At 46.3% G+C, this 19,146-nt stretch overlaps 3 protein-coding genes across 4 annotated transcripts in view; 1 reads left to right on the forward strand and 2 right to left on the reverse strand.

The window, feature by feature from the left end:
• apbb2a (amyloid beta (A4) precursor protein-binding, family B, member 2a) overlaps nt 1-1,930 on the forward strand; it is a 22,874-nt gene extending 20,944 nt beyond the window's left edge. The window contains exon 14 of one of the 2 annotated variants that reach the window (XM_029847392.1): nt 16-1,930. In XM_029847392.1, coding sequence (XP_029703252.1) covers nt 16-192 — 177 coding nt within the window. In that variant the 3' untranslated portion in view covers nt 193-1,930. The remainder of the gene's footprint in view (nt 1-15) is intronic. The other variant, XM_029847391.1, reaches the window with a different exon arrangement.
• LOC115252391 (putative methyltransferase NSUN7) lies at nt 1,802-13,629 on the reverse strand. The gene is made up of 13 exons (XM_029847393.1): nt 13,429-13,629; nt 11,991-12,340; nt 9,380-9,435; nt 7,886-8,016; nt 7,628-7,780; nt 6,968-7,151; nt 6,247-6,481; nt 5,860-6,003; nt 5,646-5,747; nt 4,919-5,054; nt 4,360-4,480; nt 2,454-2,712; nt 1,802-2,370 (listed from the first exon to the last, which is right to left on the reverse strand). The coding sequence occupies exons 1-13, from the start codon at nt 13,431-13,433 to the stop codon at nt 2,015-2,017; spliced, it is 2,232 nt and encodes a 743-aa protein (XP_029703253.1). The 5' UTR covers nt 13,434-13,629; the 3' UTR covers nt 1,802-2,014.
• Nucleotides 13,630-15,118: 1,489 nt separating this feature from the next.
• Nucleotides 15,119-19,040, reverse strand: LOC446027 (neuronal acetylcholine receptor subunit alpha-9-II). The gene is made up of 7 exons (XM_003970366.2): nt 18,341-19,040; nt 17,823-17,881; nt 17,612-17,757; nt 16,933-17,087; nt 16,565-16,745; nt 16,149-16,500; nt 15,119-15,903 (listed from the first exon to the last, which is right to left on the reverse strand). The coding sequence occupies exons 2-7, from the start codon at nt 17,860-17,862 to the stop codon at nt 15,197-15,199; spliced, it is 1,581 nt and encodes a 526-aa protein (XP_003970415.2). The 5' UTR covers nt 17,863-17,881; nt 18,341-19,040; the 3' UTR covers nt 15,119-15,196.
• Between the last annotated feature and the right edge of the window lie 106 nt (nt 19,041-19,146).

Consider the following 19,146-nt stretch of genomic DNA (forward strand, 5'->3'; position numbering starts at 1 on the left):
GTTCTCCTTCTTTAGCTGCGGTATCAAAAGTGTCTGGTTGCACGGCCGCCCTCCCAGCGCGCCGGCGCGTCCTCGCCGCCATCGCCAGACTCCGTGACGCGCCGTGTGACCAGCAGCGTGAAACGCGGCGTCCAGTCCCTCATAGACACCCTGAAAACCAAGAAGCAGCCGTCCGAACTTCAGCAGCAATGATGTTACCAGCGACCGGAGCACTCTGGATGCCACTCTCACACTATCGCCACGACAACACGCAATCAGAAGCAGCCATGGTAACCAAGGATGTACATATATGTTAAGCACCACTCAGACTGGGACTGAACCAGTTTCCCCGACAACAATAATAATTTTAAAAAAACAAAGCGTGACTGGATGAACGCTAAGTGGAAACCACGCATCCACCACGATAGCCTGGATCAAGTGTTCTGCCCGACAAAAGAAGAAAAAACAAACTCCAGTCCAATTTCAGAAGAAACTCTGGGTTCTCGATTCTCTGGGGTCTGAGCGCGGAGGGAACATTCCATGTGTTTAAATCCTGAAATCCAGCACCCCCACAAATACCATACAGTCGACGTCTGTACAGAGAAAACCTCACTAGTATGACTGAAGTGATTGTAACAAGGAAATGTATGTAAATGATTGTATGTAGAGGTCACATGACTAGCGGATACGGGGCGGATAACAGAGGGGTATAGGTTTGATTCCTGCATGAGTCTTTAATGGGAGTTTTAAGTTGATGCTTTAGAGGGAAGAAGAGCGGAGACAGAAATAGTTGCTCTCGGCACAAGTCATCTCCACTTGACCATTACTGGATTTACAGTGGCACAAAAAAAAGCTGGCCTCTTTCCAAGCTGTACGTGGATAAAAGAACACTCTTTACATCCTTTATGTGGAGTTCTGATCAAGGCTTGTCACTTTTTCTTTACTCTGAGAACACAGCCGTCCGATGAAAGGTGTCGGTTTGTAATGTGTCTTTAAATTAGCTGAGTCTTCTCATGCATTGTGGAGAAACTGCAAAAGCTCACGAGCGTCACGTGACCTTTTCTTTGTTCAAACATTGCGATTTTCTCAGGAATCTTTATGCGTACATCCCAGATTTGTGTGCCAGAAAGATGCGGAGCCCCCGTGATGAGCGTTTGACCGGCTCGGACAGCCCGCTGACCGGCGACTCCGTGCCGGGGTTAAAACCGCTTTCTTTTGCTGAGTAAATCCAGCCAGTCCACTCCCACTGAAACACACACTCACCTAATTATGCACCCACAGCAGCGAAACCCCCCCCAAAAAAAGAAACCTTTCCGAACCTTCGTGCTGCTTCTTGTGCTCGGAGGCACAACCTGCACTTAACTGTGTCATTGCTGTCTGATCTAAAAGAAAAAAGACACAAAAGAAGCCAGAGAAAGATGCTGTACGCCATGTCAGTTCTGTTCTTCGCTCATCTCCACACCATAGAAATGTAATCTGTTGTGACAATAAAATGCATTACCAAAAAAAAGAAAAACCAGCCAGCTTCCTGAATACGTCCTTCTCAGGTCAGTGGAAGTGTGTGTAATAGCCATTCATCATACAGGGACATCAAAGTGACAGTGGCCCAACCGTGCGGGCCTGTTAGTGGCAAGGTTACCCACAGGGTCTGTAACGACTGTGTAATAATGAGTAATAATCGATGTGCAAGCAGTTATAAAGGAACCGATTGAGTGGGCAAAGTTGTAACAGAGAAAAGGGTCAAATATATTTTGTGTTATTGATAACATGCATGAGCGGTTTATATTCTTGGACCTGAGAACAAGGAGGCACAACAAAAGACTAACTATTAGACATTTTATTAGCAAGGCGTCTCCACCGTTAGCATTCTCAAACTGCTGCCCCTCAATAGAAAATGCCAACACAAAACAATATACGCACCAATGATGTAAAATTAAACCCCTATGTTTCGAAAACTTGTCTGTTTTTAAAGTAAAGTCAACCTTTTCTGAGTTAGCTTAACATTTTAATGTGTTATGTCAGATGAGCTCTGGCTCTAGGACCTGTTCATTCCAAACAGAGGCTTAGAATTCAACCTAACACTTTTGGATTGGTTGAAGCCGGAGGGGGAGTCCTTCTGGTTGGGCTTCCATCCTCTGGAGTGGAGACTAAAGGGCTTGAAATGAACCACGGGGAGGGTCAGCTCCACAGGTTTGGGTTCCAGATGAGGCCGGACAGCCGGAGTCACGTCTGCAGCTCGGGAAGAGGCTGGAAGCCGGGGGATGGTTTTCTTAAAGGTGGTGTGGTCCGGTTTGGAAGAAGAGGGGGGGTTGGGTTTCTGTCTGAGAGGAGCGGCTGGGACGGAACCAGCGTCCTTTGAGGTCTTTACTCCCTGCAGTTGTTTGGTTTTGGCTGAATGAGGAGAGCAATAAAATAGAACAGATTCATTATGCTGAAGTGTCTTTATCACACTGCCGGGGTGTCATGATTCCCACCTTGTGATGACTGAGTGTGAGAAGTGAGCTGATGTCCACGTGTAACCACCCAGCTGCTCTTAGTCGAGGGGGGACTCGTTTGAACAGACATGACAGGCCCGGAGTCGGAGTCGAGCACGTTGTGGTATTTCTTCATCACCTCGGGGTAATTCTGCGACGTCTTGCCACTGCCGTGTTTAGATCCGATCCCATCCAGTAAACCTGTGGTGTAAGCCCTCAGAATCACCTCACGCGGCGTCTCTTTGACCACTGGCTTCGGCTGTTGGGAAAATACAACAGGCAGGCGTAAATTATTACCTTTTAAAAGCGAATTTAAAGAAATCACCTTGAGACCGATTCGTATCGTCAAAATCCAGATAAGCATCACATATCAACACATTGTTAGAAAAGCTGGCAGCACACAGACGCGCTGTGTCCTTGGGTGGCTGCAGGGTCACCTGCTGTCTCAGCATCAGCCCACACAGCGCTCTCCTGCTCCCCTCAACGCCTCAATTATTCACCAGCACAGCCAACACCGTGGGGACATGCAGCGTGTCTGGTTTTTACCATCATTTAGTGCCCTCTTGTCAAAAACATCTAATGGAGGATCCGAAAAAGAGACATTTTCGATCTGTTTCATGGATGGTAATATTTTACCTTGGGAGAGGCAACTCGGACAAGATAAGAATATAAAAGAAACTTTCTGCCATCCAGTGTACACGGGATGCTTTAACAGCTTGGTTTCAATATTTTACGACAGTAGCTGAGTAAAAAATAGTGTAAAACCACAGCTTCAAACTGTAAAAAAAAAGGTCTAATGAGGAGTTTGGATTTCTCGCATGTGCTGTTGGAGGTCCTGGACAGGTAAACATGCTCCACTGCAGCCCAGTCCCTGAACTTCACTGATGCTAACTCTTACAGACAGGAGGCTGTGAATTATTCATCAGGCACTCCTCCCTGCCCCCCCCCCCCCCCCCCCCCCCCCCACCACCACCACCATAAATTTCACTTCCTCTCTGTCTCCACTAAGCAGACATGCTTTTCTCTGTAAATCTCCCATTTCCCCCACCACGATGCCAAACTTGGTTGCCACAGGATAGCCTGGAGATGCATCTATACTGTCAGTTAAAAAAAGTGCCCCTCCCATTCCTTTTGACAAATATATGCAAATGTATGAACGTCACACGAAACGCTCCGAAGCAAATCCATGTGGGACAGAGAAAAATGCGTTCGGTGCTTAAATGCATCCTCCGTAGTTCAAGAGTCTCTTTCTATTGTTCCCCTTCTGTAGGAAATGCAAATAACCTCACCGGGCTTTGCCTGGCAGAAACAACAACTTTGAAACACATAGCAATGCTCTTATATTATTGCTTTTTAGAGTGCAACAATAACTTTTGATTAGTTGAGTTTATTGGGGGGGGGGCTTGTTTGAGGCATGGTTGCAGTGATGTGATTATCTTTTCATTCCTATCTGTGGAGGTATAAAACGTGATAAATGGCCAAAGAGGAGGCGATCCTACAGGCTGAGGGAGGCGTCAAACCCGGTGGAGGTAGGATGGTTTATGAACTCATTGCAGCCGTCGTGTGGTCGAGAAGCTATTTCATCAAACCGTATATTTTGGATGTTAGAAAGGATGCTAATGCACATTTGATGAGGTTTGCTGGTGCACATATACCGACCTTGAGATCAGGGAGCAGACCTGAGTCCAAATATCAGAGGAGAATTTGGCTGAAATTCAATGTTCATATCAAGAGAATCTATCAAATCTTAGGAGGGAAACACTGGACAGCTGGACCAAAATCCCACTCGGACCAATGACACTAATTCTCACACAGGAGGAATTATTTCTTCTTACTGATAAGCTGACCATACCAAGTGTTGGCTACATATATTATCTTATTATTATAACTGTTTAGAGGAGCTCACCTCTCTATTGAGGACGGCCAGGAAGCAACCATTGCTCTCTTCAGAAGGTTCCAACATGAAGAAACTGTCTTTTTTCTCCAGACCTTCATCTTCCTTAAATATGCTGAATGGGGATGGACTTCTATTGGATTAAAAAAATATATATGTAAAAGAAAATGACAGAAGCAATAAAACAAGCCTGGAACTTTCCACATTATCTCCATAAATGTGCATAAAAATACCAGCTATATTGGTTAATTTTGTGTGCTTTTTTTATGGCAGCCTGAAGCAATATTAGCACTCCAGATGCAGCCTGATGTCAAGTCAACTCCTAGTGTCATAAATAACAAACAAGTCTTAAGAGCCCACAAAAAAGTGAAAGCGAGTGAAAGAATGCTAATGCAACGGCAGGCCCACCAAAAACCTGTCTGCCATCTTCACTGCATTTAGAAACATGAAATGACTGCTTTCGTTCTACTGCTCCTAAGACGTGCAGAGAGGTCGCGTCTGTCTGAAGGGACACAGCGAGGCAGACAGATGAAAAAAAACAATGTCCTAAAGCACAGAGGACGGCGCTCACCTCAAGCGAGCTAGCTCTGGCTCCCCTGTTTCCCCAAAGCTAGCCTGGAATCTCTGCAGCGCTCCCTTCACCACCTCCTCGTTCTCCTCTGCGTGTGATGAATGGGTGGAGTACACCACTGCCGAGACCTTTGGGACTGTGAAAACAAATCCAACATGTGCAAAAACAATTCATTCAGAAAACTGCCTCAGATCTGGGAAATTATCGCCGGGGTCTGCGGTCCTTTTTTTGATGGAGAGCAGGTTGGACCACAAGAAATCCCGCAGAATAAGAACTATTCATTACAACAGAAACAGCTTATGACATGCCAAGTCAAACACACATCCTGAATAAACAGGCACTCCTCTGCCATGAAGATGTCCAGATTATGAGAGTCAAGTGATGGACGTCCAATTAGGCAGCTCGGGTTCCATTCTAAAATAACAGCGGCTCCATCTGACCCCTTAATGACAATGTCACAAACACAAATTCTGCCACGCAAAGCAAAATCACTAATCTCTTGTTAAGCTATTCAAGGGATGCAGCAGTCAGTGCGCTGCGGCTGGGCACGACGGCAACATTTGCATTCCTAATTAGGACTCAGATGGTCTCCCAGGGCTTTGGTTTAATTGCATACCAGATAGGATCATTAGGGAAGTTTGAGTTTTATTGTGTTTTATTGTGTCACAGAGGTAACCAGAGGCAGACCCAGGCCCTCAAGCATGACAGCAGGTGGATTAACACTCACACTTCAAGGCATGATCAACAGCCTTCCTTTGCTCGACCACCAGAGTTGCCAGTTTCTTTGGACTAATGGAGCCCTGGGATAAGTCCTGCAGCAGGTGCAGATCTGAGGAGAGAACAAAAGAACCATTTCCCTAATTCTATGAAATACAGAATATCAAAACTAGGGTTAGGGCTGCTGGTAATTCATGAGCAACTGTGCCCAGACAGCTGCATACCCCTGTTTTCTTGCAGAATTAGTTCCACTGGGTTGCTGACGGCAGACAAAGAACACTCAGGAGTCAAGAAAATGACGAGCAACCTCTGAAGTCGCTTGTCATTGGCACCCAGAGACTGGAAATCCTCCGGTATCAACGTCACATCTGAGCGAGAGCACACACACGGACACACACAGTTACAGGACGCCTCTTCTTAATGTCCCGCTGTATTTCTGAGGACACCGCCAGCGGGGCCCCAGAGCAATTTCAGGAATCACATAAATGTTGTCAGGTTTATTTTGCCTCTCATCACATCTGACTGATACAGTTCAGGAGTGAGAACAGAGAAGACGCTTCCTCTGGAAGACACGCTGTTGTCATGCAAACATCCACGTCCTCCGTGCCTACTTTTGCAGCCCATGGCAGTCATCGTCTGCTGCAGCTCCGCCCTCTGAGCCTCCGTATGGTCGCTGACACAGGCGTAGACGGTGGGCTGCTGGGCGCCGTATGGGAGGTCTTTCTGGGCAATCAGGGCCGCTGTGTGTGAGAGCGTGAGGCCAGAAAAATGGCCGACTAACAGCACATCAGCATCGTCCGGAAGCAGGGAGAACACCGCCTGAGGACCCAAGCTGCAGGACTTGTCCTGCAGACACATGGAATAGAGACAGGGACGCTGTGGGTAACAGGACGTCAGGAGAAACCACCGTAATTAGAGCTGAGGCGAGGAGGAGAGAGTTCAGAGCAGATGCTGCACAAAGAGGAAACAAAGGAGAAGCAGAGGGAGAGATCCTGCTAGATTATAACAGGGATGTCCTTCAGGCAGTGAGGACCCTCTGGAAATAGTAGTGAACACATCCCCTGGAGAACAACTTTTGTCTGTCAGGAAAGACAATAAGAGCCAGAATTCCAAGGACAATAGAAAAGAGAAGAGAAGTCTGAGGGAAGAAAGGAGGCTGCAACATCTGCTGTGTTGTTGTGAGAAGCTTCTTGAATTGCACCGTTGAGGTTAGTGAAGCAGAATTTAAATGATTCCTGTCCAGGAAGTCCATCAACATAGAAGTTAGCATGTTACTTTGGGGGGTGTGAAGGTGAGGGACATTTGCCAGCAAAGACAGGATCGCCTTTATACCTGGATGACGAGCTTGCAGTCACTAAGTAGTCCGGTCGAGTACAGCTGACTCCTGCAGAGGGCCGGGAATACCAGCACGTCCCTGCAGTGATGGTCCCAGCAGAATGTCCTGTCCACCAGCTGTCTGATGGATTTAACCTGACAGAAGCCTGCGCTCCTCAGCACACGCTGGATCTCTTCAGGGCTGGAAACAGAGAGGAAAAGGAGAAGGAAGAGGAGCAGGAAGAGGAGCAGGAAGAGGAGCAGGAAGAGGAGCAGGAAGCATCTGGAACTCAAGACTGCTGCCAACAATGGTCACTTGTTGTGGACCTGTGATGCGGCTAATGCAGCAAATCTGATCAGATCTGCCCACACATGACGTGCACACACACACATGGCAGCGGTCCCACCAGGTGACCTTTCCAGGCTCAGAGAGCGCCGGAGGTGGCCGCTGATTAAATCTGTCTACAGTGGTGGGATTTACACCCAACACAATCAGTCTGTTGGCGCATGTGTAAAAACACACACACACACACACACACACACACATGCACGGTGGTTTAATTGGATGTCAGCAGGTGCCTGATTCATAAAGCACTGGCTAAAACCCCTGGTTAAAGGTCCGCGTAGAGGCCGGAGAACGCCGTGTGCTGGCGGAGCGGTCCTGAAGGCTACATTTACCTGCTCTTCAGTGCGTTCACCCACGCGTAGATGGGGAGCCTCAGTGATCTCTCCTGCTTTAGCTTCACGGTTTCTGGCAGGAAACTCTCAACCGAGAGGAGCTGATGTTTGATCCGGTGGCGGGCCAGAGACGCCGCCAGCTTTGTTTTAAAGCTACAGACCAAAGAAGACAAAACGTAGGCCTACTTGCTTCAGCAGAATTTTAACATAATAATGGTGAATCCTTCTTGACTAGAGGTTATGCTGCCAGGGATTTACCCAAGGATTACTCTCTCCACAAGGGTTACATCAGGTATAGTCTCCTCGTTTTCCTGGTGTTGCCTCGGGAGGAACTTTCTGCTCTGAAGGTCGTAGAGCATGACCACAAAAAGGCTCATGTCATCATTGGACTAGAACATGAGGAAGAAAACAGAACACAGTCACTTCCAGAAGTTTCAGTTGTGACCTGTGCAGGCGCCTCCACCATTATCACCACCCCTTAAGACCACCACTCATGCAACGAGACGCTAACTCAGATTCAAGTTTTTTGGCCTATTTTCATACGTCGACATTAATAGCACGCTTAATATAAATGAAGGTTCCAGGTGAGGCCGATCCCACTGTATGTTACATAACTCAGTGTATTTAATATGCTTGCCTGACGTGAACATCCCATTACCACTTCTATCCTCTTGAGGATTTGGGCGTCATTTTCTCATTCCACTGCGATCAAAACTGCCTGGGGTCTTTCTATAACTTCATTTATCACCCCCGCCCCTTCCCTCCCACCCCCGTGCGCCTCCTTCAGCAGCCTGCTGATACTCTCTCACCGCCTCCTTCTCCTATTCTATCAAGGTTGAACTTTATAGATGCCAGCAGTGTAAAGGAAGGGCAGAGGGACTTCTGAAGGCAGCGTCCTTGTGTCTCGGCTGTATTGTTCCGGCGAGAGGATGCAGACTAGCACCCTGCTGCCAAGAGACAAATACCTTCATTTCATTATATTTCACAAGGCCACGGTTCAGTTTGGGGATGCTTGCAAACACCTTCATGGATAACTCTTTACGGTTATAGTTGTATAACAGATACATAAACCTAATGTTTTCTCCTGAGCCTCGTCTGTCCTAACAGGGTTGTTTCTCTGCATGTTTTATGGGGCTTTTACAGAAAACGCCAGTGCAGCCTCTTCCCTCTTCACGTTTATGTGGAGTGCTAAAAGGCCAAAGTCACATGCCGATCTTCTCCAGAGGATACCTTTTTACTGAACATTCTTCAAGGTTCATGGCTCTGCGTGCTTTTTTAAAGGCAGAATGTTGCCTAAGTATCAATAATAACATTTATATGGATTTCAAGGGCAAACTGGTCATGGTATTTTTATTCCATCCCTGATCAATGTTGTTTTTTTCCCTTTAAGTTAAACCATAAAACATCATTTTTCGCCACAAAGTAGGAGTTTGATGTACAACCCTGAAGGGAGCGTCTGTGGTTAATAAGGACGGAGAAGGTAAAAGCCATACGGTGCTTTTTAAGTTGATGAAAAGAGCGGATCACTGTAATAAATCACTTATGACTGTGCCTGAGGGGTAGAATAGAACAAAGACTGCGCAGTATAAACCTCAAGACATGAATATTAGAAGTTAGCTAGCAAAGCACTGATGGTGAGTAAAAACACTTTAGGAAACTTTAAACAAGCATCTCCTTTGTAAGAAACAGAGTGAAATTATCCCGATACGCAGTCATTTCCTGAAAAGAAGCATTTAAACTGAGCTCTCTTACTATTGGTGGAGCCACTCCAAAGCTGTTGATTATCATGCCCTCCAGGAAGTCTTGATCTGTGCAAATGCATACAGATAAACAACGAGATTAGCATGTCTTAGTAGCAACAAGGCATAGTACCGTAATGTATATGTGAGAGGAGTGGACAACTAGTTTAAAGACGAAACCAGATCTACAAAAAAGAGAGAAAATATTAAAAACAGTGGCAGGAAGAAGGAAGGAAGCCCCCGCTCCTGAGCTAATATGCAAACATAATACAATAATTAGCCTCTATGCTGCATATAGGCTTAACCATGAATACTCCCACAGAGGTTTTTAGACATTATTTTACAACACTATTGGAATTTATTCATGCAATTCAGCTGTCCTGAACATTCCTCTGGCCAACAAATGAACAGGTCGTAACGGTGTCAAATATACAGTTCGTGTGAGCATTGCAGAGTTGCCCTGGCACCAAACATTTCTCAGCCAGCCCTTCATTTTTCATCCGTGACCAATTCTTTTTAAAGAGCTAAGGATCCCACAGAGTTCAGTTCATTATTCTAATGCAGGATAACTCATCCTCTTATTCCAGCATGTGAACAAATACATGTAAAAAAGCAGGGTTTTAAAGAAGCAAGTATGGTGACACTGGTGACAGATGTATTAAAATAAGTCTTATGCGTCCAGCAAGAACTCCCTCGCGTGCCAGTAGGGGGCGCTGGTTATCACAACGCTTTTCCTTAGTATCTCCTCTGTGGCCTCTTTCCTGACATCCTAATCATTCATGGTAAGAAGAACAGGCAGATAAATCTTTGGTGAAGGACAACGAGCTGAATGGAAGCTCCTGGTGTCATAATGTTGCACAACTATGTTGGATAATCTGCTTGAGCTAAATAACGACGCAATCGTACATTTTAAACGACCTCCTGCCCATTTTCACATGCAGTGAACTGGTGACGGCTGCTCGGATCATAGCCAAGGACAAAAAGGCAGCCTCTAAATCCAGCCCAACACAAAGGGCTCCCAAAGCCCTCTGCGCTCAGGCGCGCGCGTGCACACACTCACACACACGCACACACACAATACAGCAGCCACAGTCAGCTCATGGACGTCTGGTAACTGTGGACACTGAGACAGAGACGCTGTGGAGAAGATCAATGGTCAGAAAGAGAGAAGAGAAGAGGAGGCAGTCTCCTGTGGTGGACACGATTCAGCCGACTCTTAATTTAAGAGTTTAGGAGTTTAAAAAGAGAGTTTAAAAGTCCTGGAAGATGGTTGTTGTCCGTGTGACTTCACCGTCCTCCGGAAATGTCAAACCTTCATCAGCGACTCTTATTCCACTCTGTATTTCATCCTTGGTGGACGGTCACAGTGAGCCCACAGCCAAGTCGGTGTCCTCGGCCACCGTTACGGAGCTTACTGAGCAACTTTTCTGTTTTAAGCAGATAAGAATTATAATCGCAGGATCAATATCAGCTCATTGGTATTTGGGTCTCCAAAGCATTTCTTCCTTGGGTTAACAACTGACCTCAGCTCAATTCTGAATCAGTTATTCAGAGGCAGTATGCCTTTGTGTGTGGGTGTGGGTGTGTGTGTGTGCAGGTGTGTGTCAGAGAGAGACCAGCAAATCAATTTGACCCTTTTTGGGGCGAGGAAAAGCAGAGATAGTGATCAGATGCCACTAAATTCATCGTTTCTAAGCAACGTGTTAAAGTTTACCTCACAGGAACGATACAGTTTCTCTGTTAGGCCACATTAATACTTAAAGATTCAGACTGATGTAACCAGTTTTTAACTAACAATTTTCAGCAAAAACGAGGATTACCAATTATGGGACATATTTAGCAGCTTTGTAGCACATTACAGAACCCCCATGGCCATTCTGCTTGTTTCTATTTAAATTACTTTTACTCAATCTCTGTTCTCTGATCTGTTGTTGAATAAAAATCGTTTTTTATTTGGAATCTGATGCAGAAACTCTTCATTTTACCTGCCATGAGAACTTCATGATATATTTCTATGTAAAAATCACTACAGCTGGAATCCATCAATCATCAGTCTTTCCTCAGTCCTAATTTGTGGCAGGATTAATGGGAGGAATACTGTGCAGCCTTATCATGCCAAAGATTCCCAATAACCAGATAAGGAATACTGTATATTTACTGCTCAGCAACAAATGGGAACACGTGTGACTGCAGCATGTCAGCACTTCCTGGATGATACAGACATTGATGTGATTGATCGCCCAGTCCACAGACCTCGATCCAATCAAGCGCCCCTGGGACATCACGTATGGGTGCGTTCACCATCACCTCCATGTCCCAACACAGACTGTCCAGGAGCTGCGTGATCCCCCTTAATCCAGATCCCAGTGGAACTTCCTGCACATCCCTCACTAAGCCATATTTGTGATGAAAAGTCCCAGTTTGGACGGACTTGTGGTTTCATTTTCCACTCATTTTGGTGGGCTTTTGTCCTCTTTAAATGACACCACATCTATGTGGTTTAAGTGTTCTCATTCATGTTTTGAGCACTTTACGTATCCAATATAATTTATGTACTGTTAGCAAAGACTGAAAGCAAAAATAACCTTAAAACAGTCCTCCAATCATTTGCAGTGTGCACTTACATTTAAGCGTATTGAAGGCCAGCTCATAAGATGAAGGTCGCTCTTCGAACTTCACTTCAGGTAACGGGAGCCTTCTCTTGTTGCCATAATTCACCAATTTTCGCATCGCCGGCTTTTCCGGGTGGAGATTCTGGAAAATGACTGATGCCAGCAGGTATATTCTGTCTGGAAATTCCTGGTGACTTTGGGACTGGGCCTGAACTTCTGGACAGGCAAAGGGAGCGGGGACGGCGCCGGTGGACGGATGTTCCTGAGGAGCCGGGCTTGTCTGGGCTTTAGCCTGGACATCTCTCTGTTGCTGGGAAGCACGTTTGTGAAGTCTCTTATTTTTACGGAGCATCATCTCATACCTGCACACACAAACCAATTATGGTGGATTACTCGCTACCGTTTGGCAGGAAAAACATTCTGAGTTATGAAAAGGTGATAACAAGGAAAAAGTGTCATGTTTATTTTGTATTGTCAGGCTACGTCATGTGCTTCCTGTAAGCCACTGTGGGCCTACAGGCTAATGACAACATAAATGATGGTGTCACTTATGGTCCACAAGGTGCTGTTGCACATTTAACTGCATTAAAATTGACTGGGGGCAGGAGGTAGGTTATTTCTCGCACCCATCTTTATTACATGATTCCTTCTGAGTTCAGATTTTAGTAACAAATGCTATTTAAATAAAGAGGCACTAAAGTCTAGACAGGTTCCTTTCCAGTCTTCGTGTGAGCTCTGCTGCAACAGAGGAAGACGATGGCTTTCTCGTCTTCACGGATGATGAAGATTGTGATGGCAACACAAGTAAGGCTGGGCTTAGGTCACGTCCTACTGCGAGGCCCCGGAAGGACTTGCATTCCTCGGGGCCTTTATCCTCTCATCAAACACTTGGTTGTGAGTTGCAACACCACGATTCCGTCATCTGCTTCAGCCTGATGAATCTCAAGTCATCATAGGAATAAATGCTGGTTGGTCCCTGTGGGTGACTGAGCCGCTACACCCTGTTAATCATCAGTCGCTTCTTTGTTTGGCTGTTAAAAGGTGACTAAAATGCTGACAGAAGACAAATGTTGCAGGTTGTACTAAAGCAACTTGTGTGATGAGCTCAGCCTTTGTGTAGTAGACTAACAGAAGCTACCAAGGGTGATTTTTGTTGACACGCTGGTCCAATTCTGAACTGGTAGAATGTTGCCTTTTGGACACCTCCCCCCCAAAAGGTCATTTTGTCCACTTTATTTTTAGTATTTTCAAACTACAAAACTGAAATTGGTCATTTGTTTGGTTTTAAATTTAGATGTCCCTTTGCCCATCCCTTGTTATTATGGAGGTAACTAAAATTCCACTTATATCCATGAATTTGACTTAATAAATGGGACAAACAGCTTAGCAGGGACGAAAGAGCAAAGCATGAATTTAATGGTATATTAGAGTTAACTTTAAAAAATGGTACCTCATGTGAAAGGTGTTTCCTCTTCAGTCTGAAATACAGCATTTATATCCCAGACCTACTCTTGGAAGGTCAAAGTTTCACAAACGGCACCGACTTTAAAGTTTTGTTGACTGACTGGGCCAGAGAACTGTTCTGGTGTGATTTCCCTGGAATGTTCCGCCGAGAGAACAGAAAATAACCAGACAATTCCACAGAAATTCAGACTCTGCCTCTTCTCTGGCCCATCACCCCCCTTATGCCTGACCCCGCCCATCACCCGTTACACATGTTCACAAGCCCCACACTCCCTCTTTCCCCCATCTTCGCGCGCGCGCACACGTTCCCTAGTGCTGGTCTTCATCTATATTCAGGGTCCCCCATTCCCCACCCACACATGCTCAGGAAATCTTGGCAGCAGCAGCAGCAGCAGCAGCAGCAGCAGTGATTAGTAGATGTATATGGACATGGACGTGATATCATGACACACTTTGTCCTGCACTTTAGCAGAGGATAGGACACCATTTAAGATGTTACATTCATGTCCGCGCATCCTACTATACACAGTAGTAAATGTGAGTAACAGCATCGCAGGCAGAGGAGAACAGAATCAAATGTTTTAATATCTTACCTTGTATTTCTTTCCATAGATGTTTATTGTGGTGGAAATTGTTGGCATTTATAAGACAGATGTCAATCTATATATTTGTTTGTAATTTGCTTTAAATCAAAGTTCATTTGACCTTTGATCATTGAAGATGCAATGCACAAACCAGTCGTCTTTGTAAGAAAAATAAACCTAAATTATCTGTAGTTTAAAAAGAAAAAAGAAAAATGGATGGAAAAGTAAAATAAATGAACTGGCATAAAATGAATCCATGTATTCAAATGTAGAAAGGATAAGAAATATATATGCTGATAATTACTGTGTGCTGTACAGTTTTACTGTATGTCCCATATTCAGATCATTAAGGACCATATACCGGTACATATAGTTAAAATACATCCTTTACATCCCTTTCCATGATTAAGAATAATATGCACATCCAATAAATAATCAAGAACAATGGAAATGGTTACAAAGCAAGACACTAAATATACAGTATATATGTTCATGACTCGGGTTTATGCCAACTTTACTATTCCTGATCAATATTTCCCAGCAGTTCACTGTATCTTGAATTCTTCTCCATTATTACCGCCTGAATGCTGCTTGGAAGGGGAGCGCCCTCTATCGCCCAGAAAGCGGAATGACCAAAAACATGCGCGATGCAATAATTTGAGAAGCAATTATCAAAATGCAACACACGAATGTATAAATTGCGAAATACTTTAGGAAAAAAGTGGAACTGTAAGTGTAGGAAAAATGTCACACGTATTTTATTTACAGATTCCCCTTATTAAACCACACCAGAACATCCAGCAGGTTGGACCTCATACAAGGCTCAACGACCAGACTTCAAAGTTCGTGGTATGGGGTTGTGATAGAGGTGGGGGGGGGGGGTCACAGTGTGCTCACTGTGTTACATAATTGATGCTCTATATCACCTTTCATCCTCACACCCCTGGCTGAGCTACTAACAAAGATCAGGGATTAAATATTGGCTGAATGATTTGGAACAGGAACATGTATTGTATGAACCCCGGTTCAGGCCGACACTGGGCCCAGGACCTCATCACAGCAATGACAAAAAAAGTGCGACATGGATGGACACTGAACTTTAATTCCAAATTTATGTCATGTTAATCATTTTCACCGATGAAGAAAAATACATGTACAGGTTGTGCTCCGTCACTGTGCCTTGCCAATCACCAGGATGCTCATTAAGAAAACCATGATGAAGAAGATCCACATGAAGAACCTGTCCATCACTTTAGCGACCTTCTTCCATTCTGCAACTTTGGCGCACGTGGCCCTCTGCTCTCGGAAACAGTTGGCGATATATTCCACATTGCGCACCAGCTTGTTGTCCATGGCAGCAAGGCCACTGCCATAGCTACAGAACACACAGGGGCCAAATGTAACCACGGGGCCACGAGGCTTTTTGTCCTCCAGAGAGGAGGAAAGCTTTGACTCTTCGGGGTAGTAGAGCATCTTCTGGTCTACCTTACAGAAGTCACCAGTCGGGATTTTCCCGTTTGAGCCATCATAGCCGGACAGATGGTTCATGTCCTCTCTGGTGATGTGGTGCTGAGCTGGGCCCCTGGACATCTGACATGTGTCACCCCCTGGTTTCCCGTTCACATGGGCGTGGTAGCTGAGGTGTTTGTGATGGCCGTCTTCTTGGGGGGGGTGAGATGACGATGACGATGAGGAGGAGGCGCAGTTCTCACCCACCTCGTAAACAAAGAAAATCTTGGACATGTAGTCAATAATGAGGACTTTTGCCCAGTGGGGGACGGGTTTGGCTTCTGCACCACAGAAGTGGATGTTCATGATGAAGATGGTGAGGGATGTGGAAGCTGTGACCATGGTCATGGTGGCTATATAGTACTTCCCTGCGTTGGAGGTTAAAACATGATTTTATTTTACATGTATGTTGGATTGTTTGGCATTTATGAATCAGGGGTGTCCAGTCCTGATCCTCGGGGACCGCAATGCAGCCAGGATTTCCAACAGAACACCAGGCTGGATTTCGGCCCTTAAGAACTGGGTCTGGACAGCCCTGATTCAAAAGGATCAAAAACATGTGGTTGGGGTTATTTTTTTTATTTCCAAAGCTGCCAAAACCAAACCTTTTTACCTATAAGCGGCACACTCTCTGATGGAGGCATGCTCTCCGCCACCATCAGCTGGAACACGGTCAGAGCCAGAAGAACGGTCACCCCGAGGGAAACCTTCTCCCCAGAGTCCGCAGGCAGGTAGAAGCCCAGAGGAGCCAGGAAGGAGATGAGGAAGCAGGGAAGGAGGAGGTTGAAGATGTAAAAGGAGGAGCGCCTCTGCAGCAGCACCGTGTAGGTGATATCTGGGTACGGGTCAGAGCAGCAGCCGTACATGATGACGTTCTTGGTTGCCGGCATCCCACGACACTCCCATTCCACGTTTTCCACAAAGTCTGACAGGTCACCGCTGTCCATCCCCATAATGATGTCAACCTGAAGTGGAAGGTGACTGGTGAGGCAAACAAGTCAGCCACGCATCCCATCTAAGTCCCAGTACCTGATTGCCGTTGTAGGTCCAGGAACCGAAGGTCAGGTTACATTCTTGGCTGTCGAAGGGGAAGTAGGAGACGTCCACCACGCAGGAGCTCTTGGTGATTGCCGGAGCGTCCCAGGTGATCTCTCCATTGTAGCGCAGTTTCACATTAGTGTCCATTGGCCCTGAGAAGTCATCATCAGCCCTGGTGGAGGTTAGAAGCAATTAAAGGTTACTACTGAAGTTTGTACTTGCATCAACTCACTGGTCTAAAAAAAAACATTTTATTGAAACTGTTTTAAAAAAACAACAGTGTTCTACACAACTGTGTGATTAGCATTAGCTTCACCTAGTGTATTTTCACTAAAGATTAACACTATCTGTACATGTACTTGTTGTAGAGGACGAGGTCGGGCCTCCAGACCAGGTTGCTGGGGATGTGGATCACCTCCAGACCATCGTAGTCCTCTTTATTCCACTTCAGGTACACGTCGTTCCACCTCTGCCTGATCCACAGGTAGGCGATCAGCACCTGGTTCCTCTCGTCCTTTTTAGACACGCATCACAAGAGAGATCTCCAGCTCACTCATTAGTGGTGGAACCACTTCAGATAAGCTCCTGAAACCCAGACCTGCTGTTTGGCAATATCGGGTGAATGGGCAGAGCGGTGGGTGGGGGCGGGGGTGGCTTTGGTATCGCTGGCAGAGCTTCATCGCAGCAGAACGGAAGAAAACATAAACTCTTTGGGTAACAGGACACCCCAGCGCGCACGCTGATTCATTGTCTGGCCTTGACTGACAAACCTGGTGCGCCAGGGAGACTTTATATCAGCAGCATTCAGATACTCGCTCGCTGCTGATGCGCTGGACACGCAGCACTGAGCCTGGACTGGAAAACTGAGCCAGCTGAGTAACAGTAGGCCCGGAGCAACCAGCAGGAGGTCTGTCAATCATGCACAGCACACCTCCCAACTGTTCCCGGGTCCAGAGAGACTTGGACATTGTGCGAGCTTCACACACGTTCGGTCGCCATCACTTATGCGCCTCAAAGGAGACGCGAGTCCGCACTCACCATGTCTTTGATCTGAGAGAGGGTGATCTGCAGGGTGACGTTCAGAGCGCTGTCCGTGTCTCCCACAGGCCGCAGGGCGCTGGAATAATTCTCCATCAAATCGTTCAGGAGCTTCTGGGCGTAGCGGCCCTCCGCCGAGTGAACCACTGGACAGAAAGATGGCAGGTTCCTTCGGAGCAACATTTCAGTGATGATAACGCACACACCTCACCTTCAGGAAGCAGCATCACTAAGCAGATTACTGGGAGCATCTTGAGCACCTGTGGGCAACTTTTAGGAGACAAATGTTAACGTCAGCAGCAGGCTGCGACCGCACGGCGCCAGTTCAGCCCCAGTTGAACTCCGGTGCAGAGATCCGTGCGCCTCTCACCGCTCGGCAGGGGAGGCGGCGTGTCTGCTCGCTGACACGGGGAATAAAACTCCCAATATCACATGGCAGCAGCAGACTGGGAGTAACAGGATGCCAACGAATCGTCGCCTAACCCGCTATTCACCTGTCACTCAAATGCCAGCAGGAAGGTGGGCTGCTGCAGAGCGGCCCCATCGCGACCAGAGGAACGCAACTAATGGCCAATGTGACCGCAACGTATGGAGGGATTTATTAGACTTATAGAGTGAAAAGAGAAGACTGGCCTGTCTTGGTTGTGTTCGTTTGGGCTGAACTGCACTGGCACTGGTTTCACATTTACATGTATTGATCCTGCCTCTCCAGCTATTTTACACACATACTGTATTCTGGACCTCCACCTCCTTCCTGGAGACACTGCTCTGGTGGTCACCAGCACCACTGTTGGAGCAGCACGCAGCCTAAAATGTCCTTTTGGAGAGGTTCAGCGCAGCGCCGCACGCCACCGAGCCGACCATCTGTCGGCATGTTCACTCTCAACGGGAGCATCCATCGCTTCCTTTTAAATGAAATCCAGAACCACCACCTCACCTCCACACACAGCTCATTATCAGCAGGCTAACGAGTTGACTACAGCTTAAATCTGATCCTCATTTCGGATATCATCAATATTTTAAGGGCAACCCAATTTTTTTTTTAAAACTACCATCAGGGACTGAAACTGGAACGTTGTTATATAAGTTAGTGCTGCACACTTCATCATTTATTTAGGAGTCATTTTTTCGAAATTAACACATAAATCCAGCTAGAGGCTTCTCCTTAAATCCCCCTTCAATTCTCACCATCCTCTGAAAATGTCCAGAGTATTCCTGGACATTCCCAATGCACAGAATCTCGCAGTTTGGGAATGTTTCCTTCCTGTTCCACCGTGAGCGAGACCAAACCAAGGTCCATAACGAGGCGGGCGAGTGACTTTGGTGTGGAGAAACAGAGCCAGACCTCCAACATCAGTGCAAGACTTCACAGAAAACAGGCCAAAGCTTCCATGAACACATTCCTAAACCATGTGGAAAGGCTGACCAGAGCATCTGAAGCTGCTCCAGCTGCAAAAGTTGGGTGGATTTCATATTAACGCTACAGATTAATGTAATTCATTTCAGGTGCTGAAAGACAAATGTCCTCAAAGTGT

The sequence above is a fragment of the Takifugu rubripes genome, chromosome 14, assembly GCF_901000725.2.
Source record: "Takifugu rubripes chromosome 14, fTakRub1.2, whole genome shotgun sequence".
NCBI lineage: Eukaryota > Metazoa > Chordata > Actinopteri > Tetraodontiformes > Tetraodontidae > Takifugu > Takifugu rubripes.

Bases quoted from the DNA above. Each gene is read 5' to 3' on its own strand.
- LOC115252391 (XM_029847393.1), bottom strand. The intron at 7,781-7,885 runs GTAAATCCCTGG...TTTGGTCTGTAG, and splicing joins GTGGAGAGAGTAATCCTTGG to CTTTAAAACAAAGCTGGCGG. The intron at 7,152-7,627 runs GTAAATGTAGCC...CTCTGTTTCCAG, and splicing joins GTGAACGCACTGAAGAGCAG to CCCTGAAGAGATCCAGCGTG.
- LOC446027 (XM_003970366.2), bottom strand. From the start codon at position 17,862: ATGCTCCCAGTAATCTGCTTAGTGATGCTGCTTCCTGAAG. The intron at 17,088-17,611 runs GTGAGTGCGGAC...GTGTCTAAAAAG, and splicing joins TCTCTCAGATCAAAGACATG to GACGAGAGGAACCAGGTGCT. The intron at 15,904-16,148 runs GTAAAAAGGTTT...CCTCCAACGCAG, and splicing joins AGAGAGTGTGCCGCTTATAG to GGAAGTACTATATAGCCACC.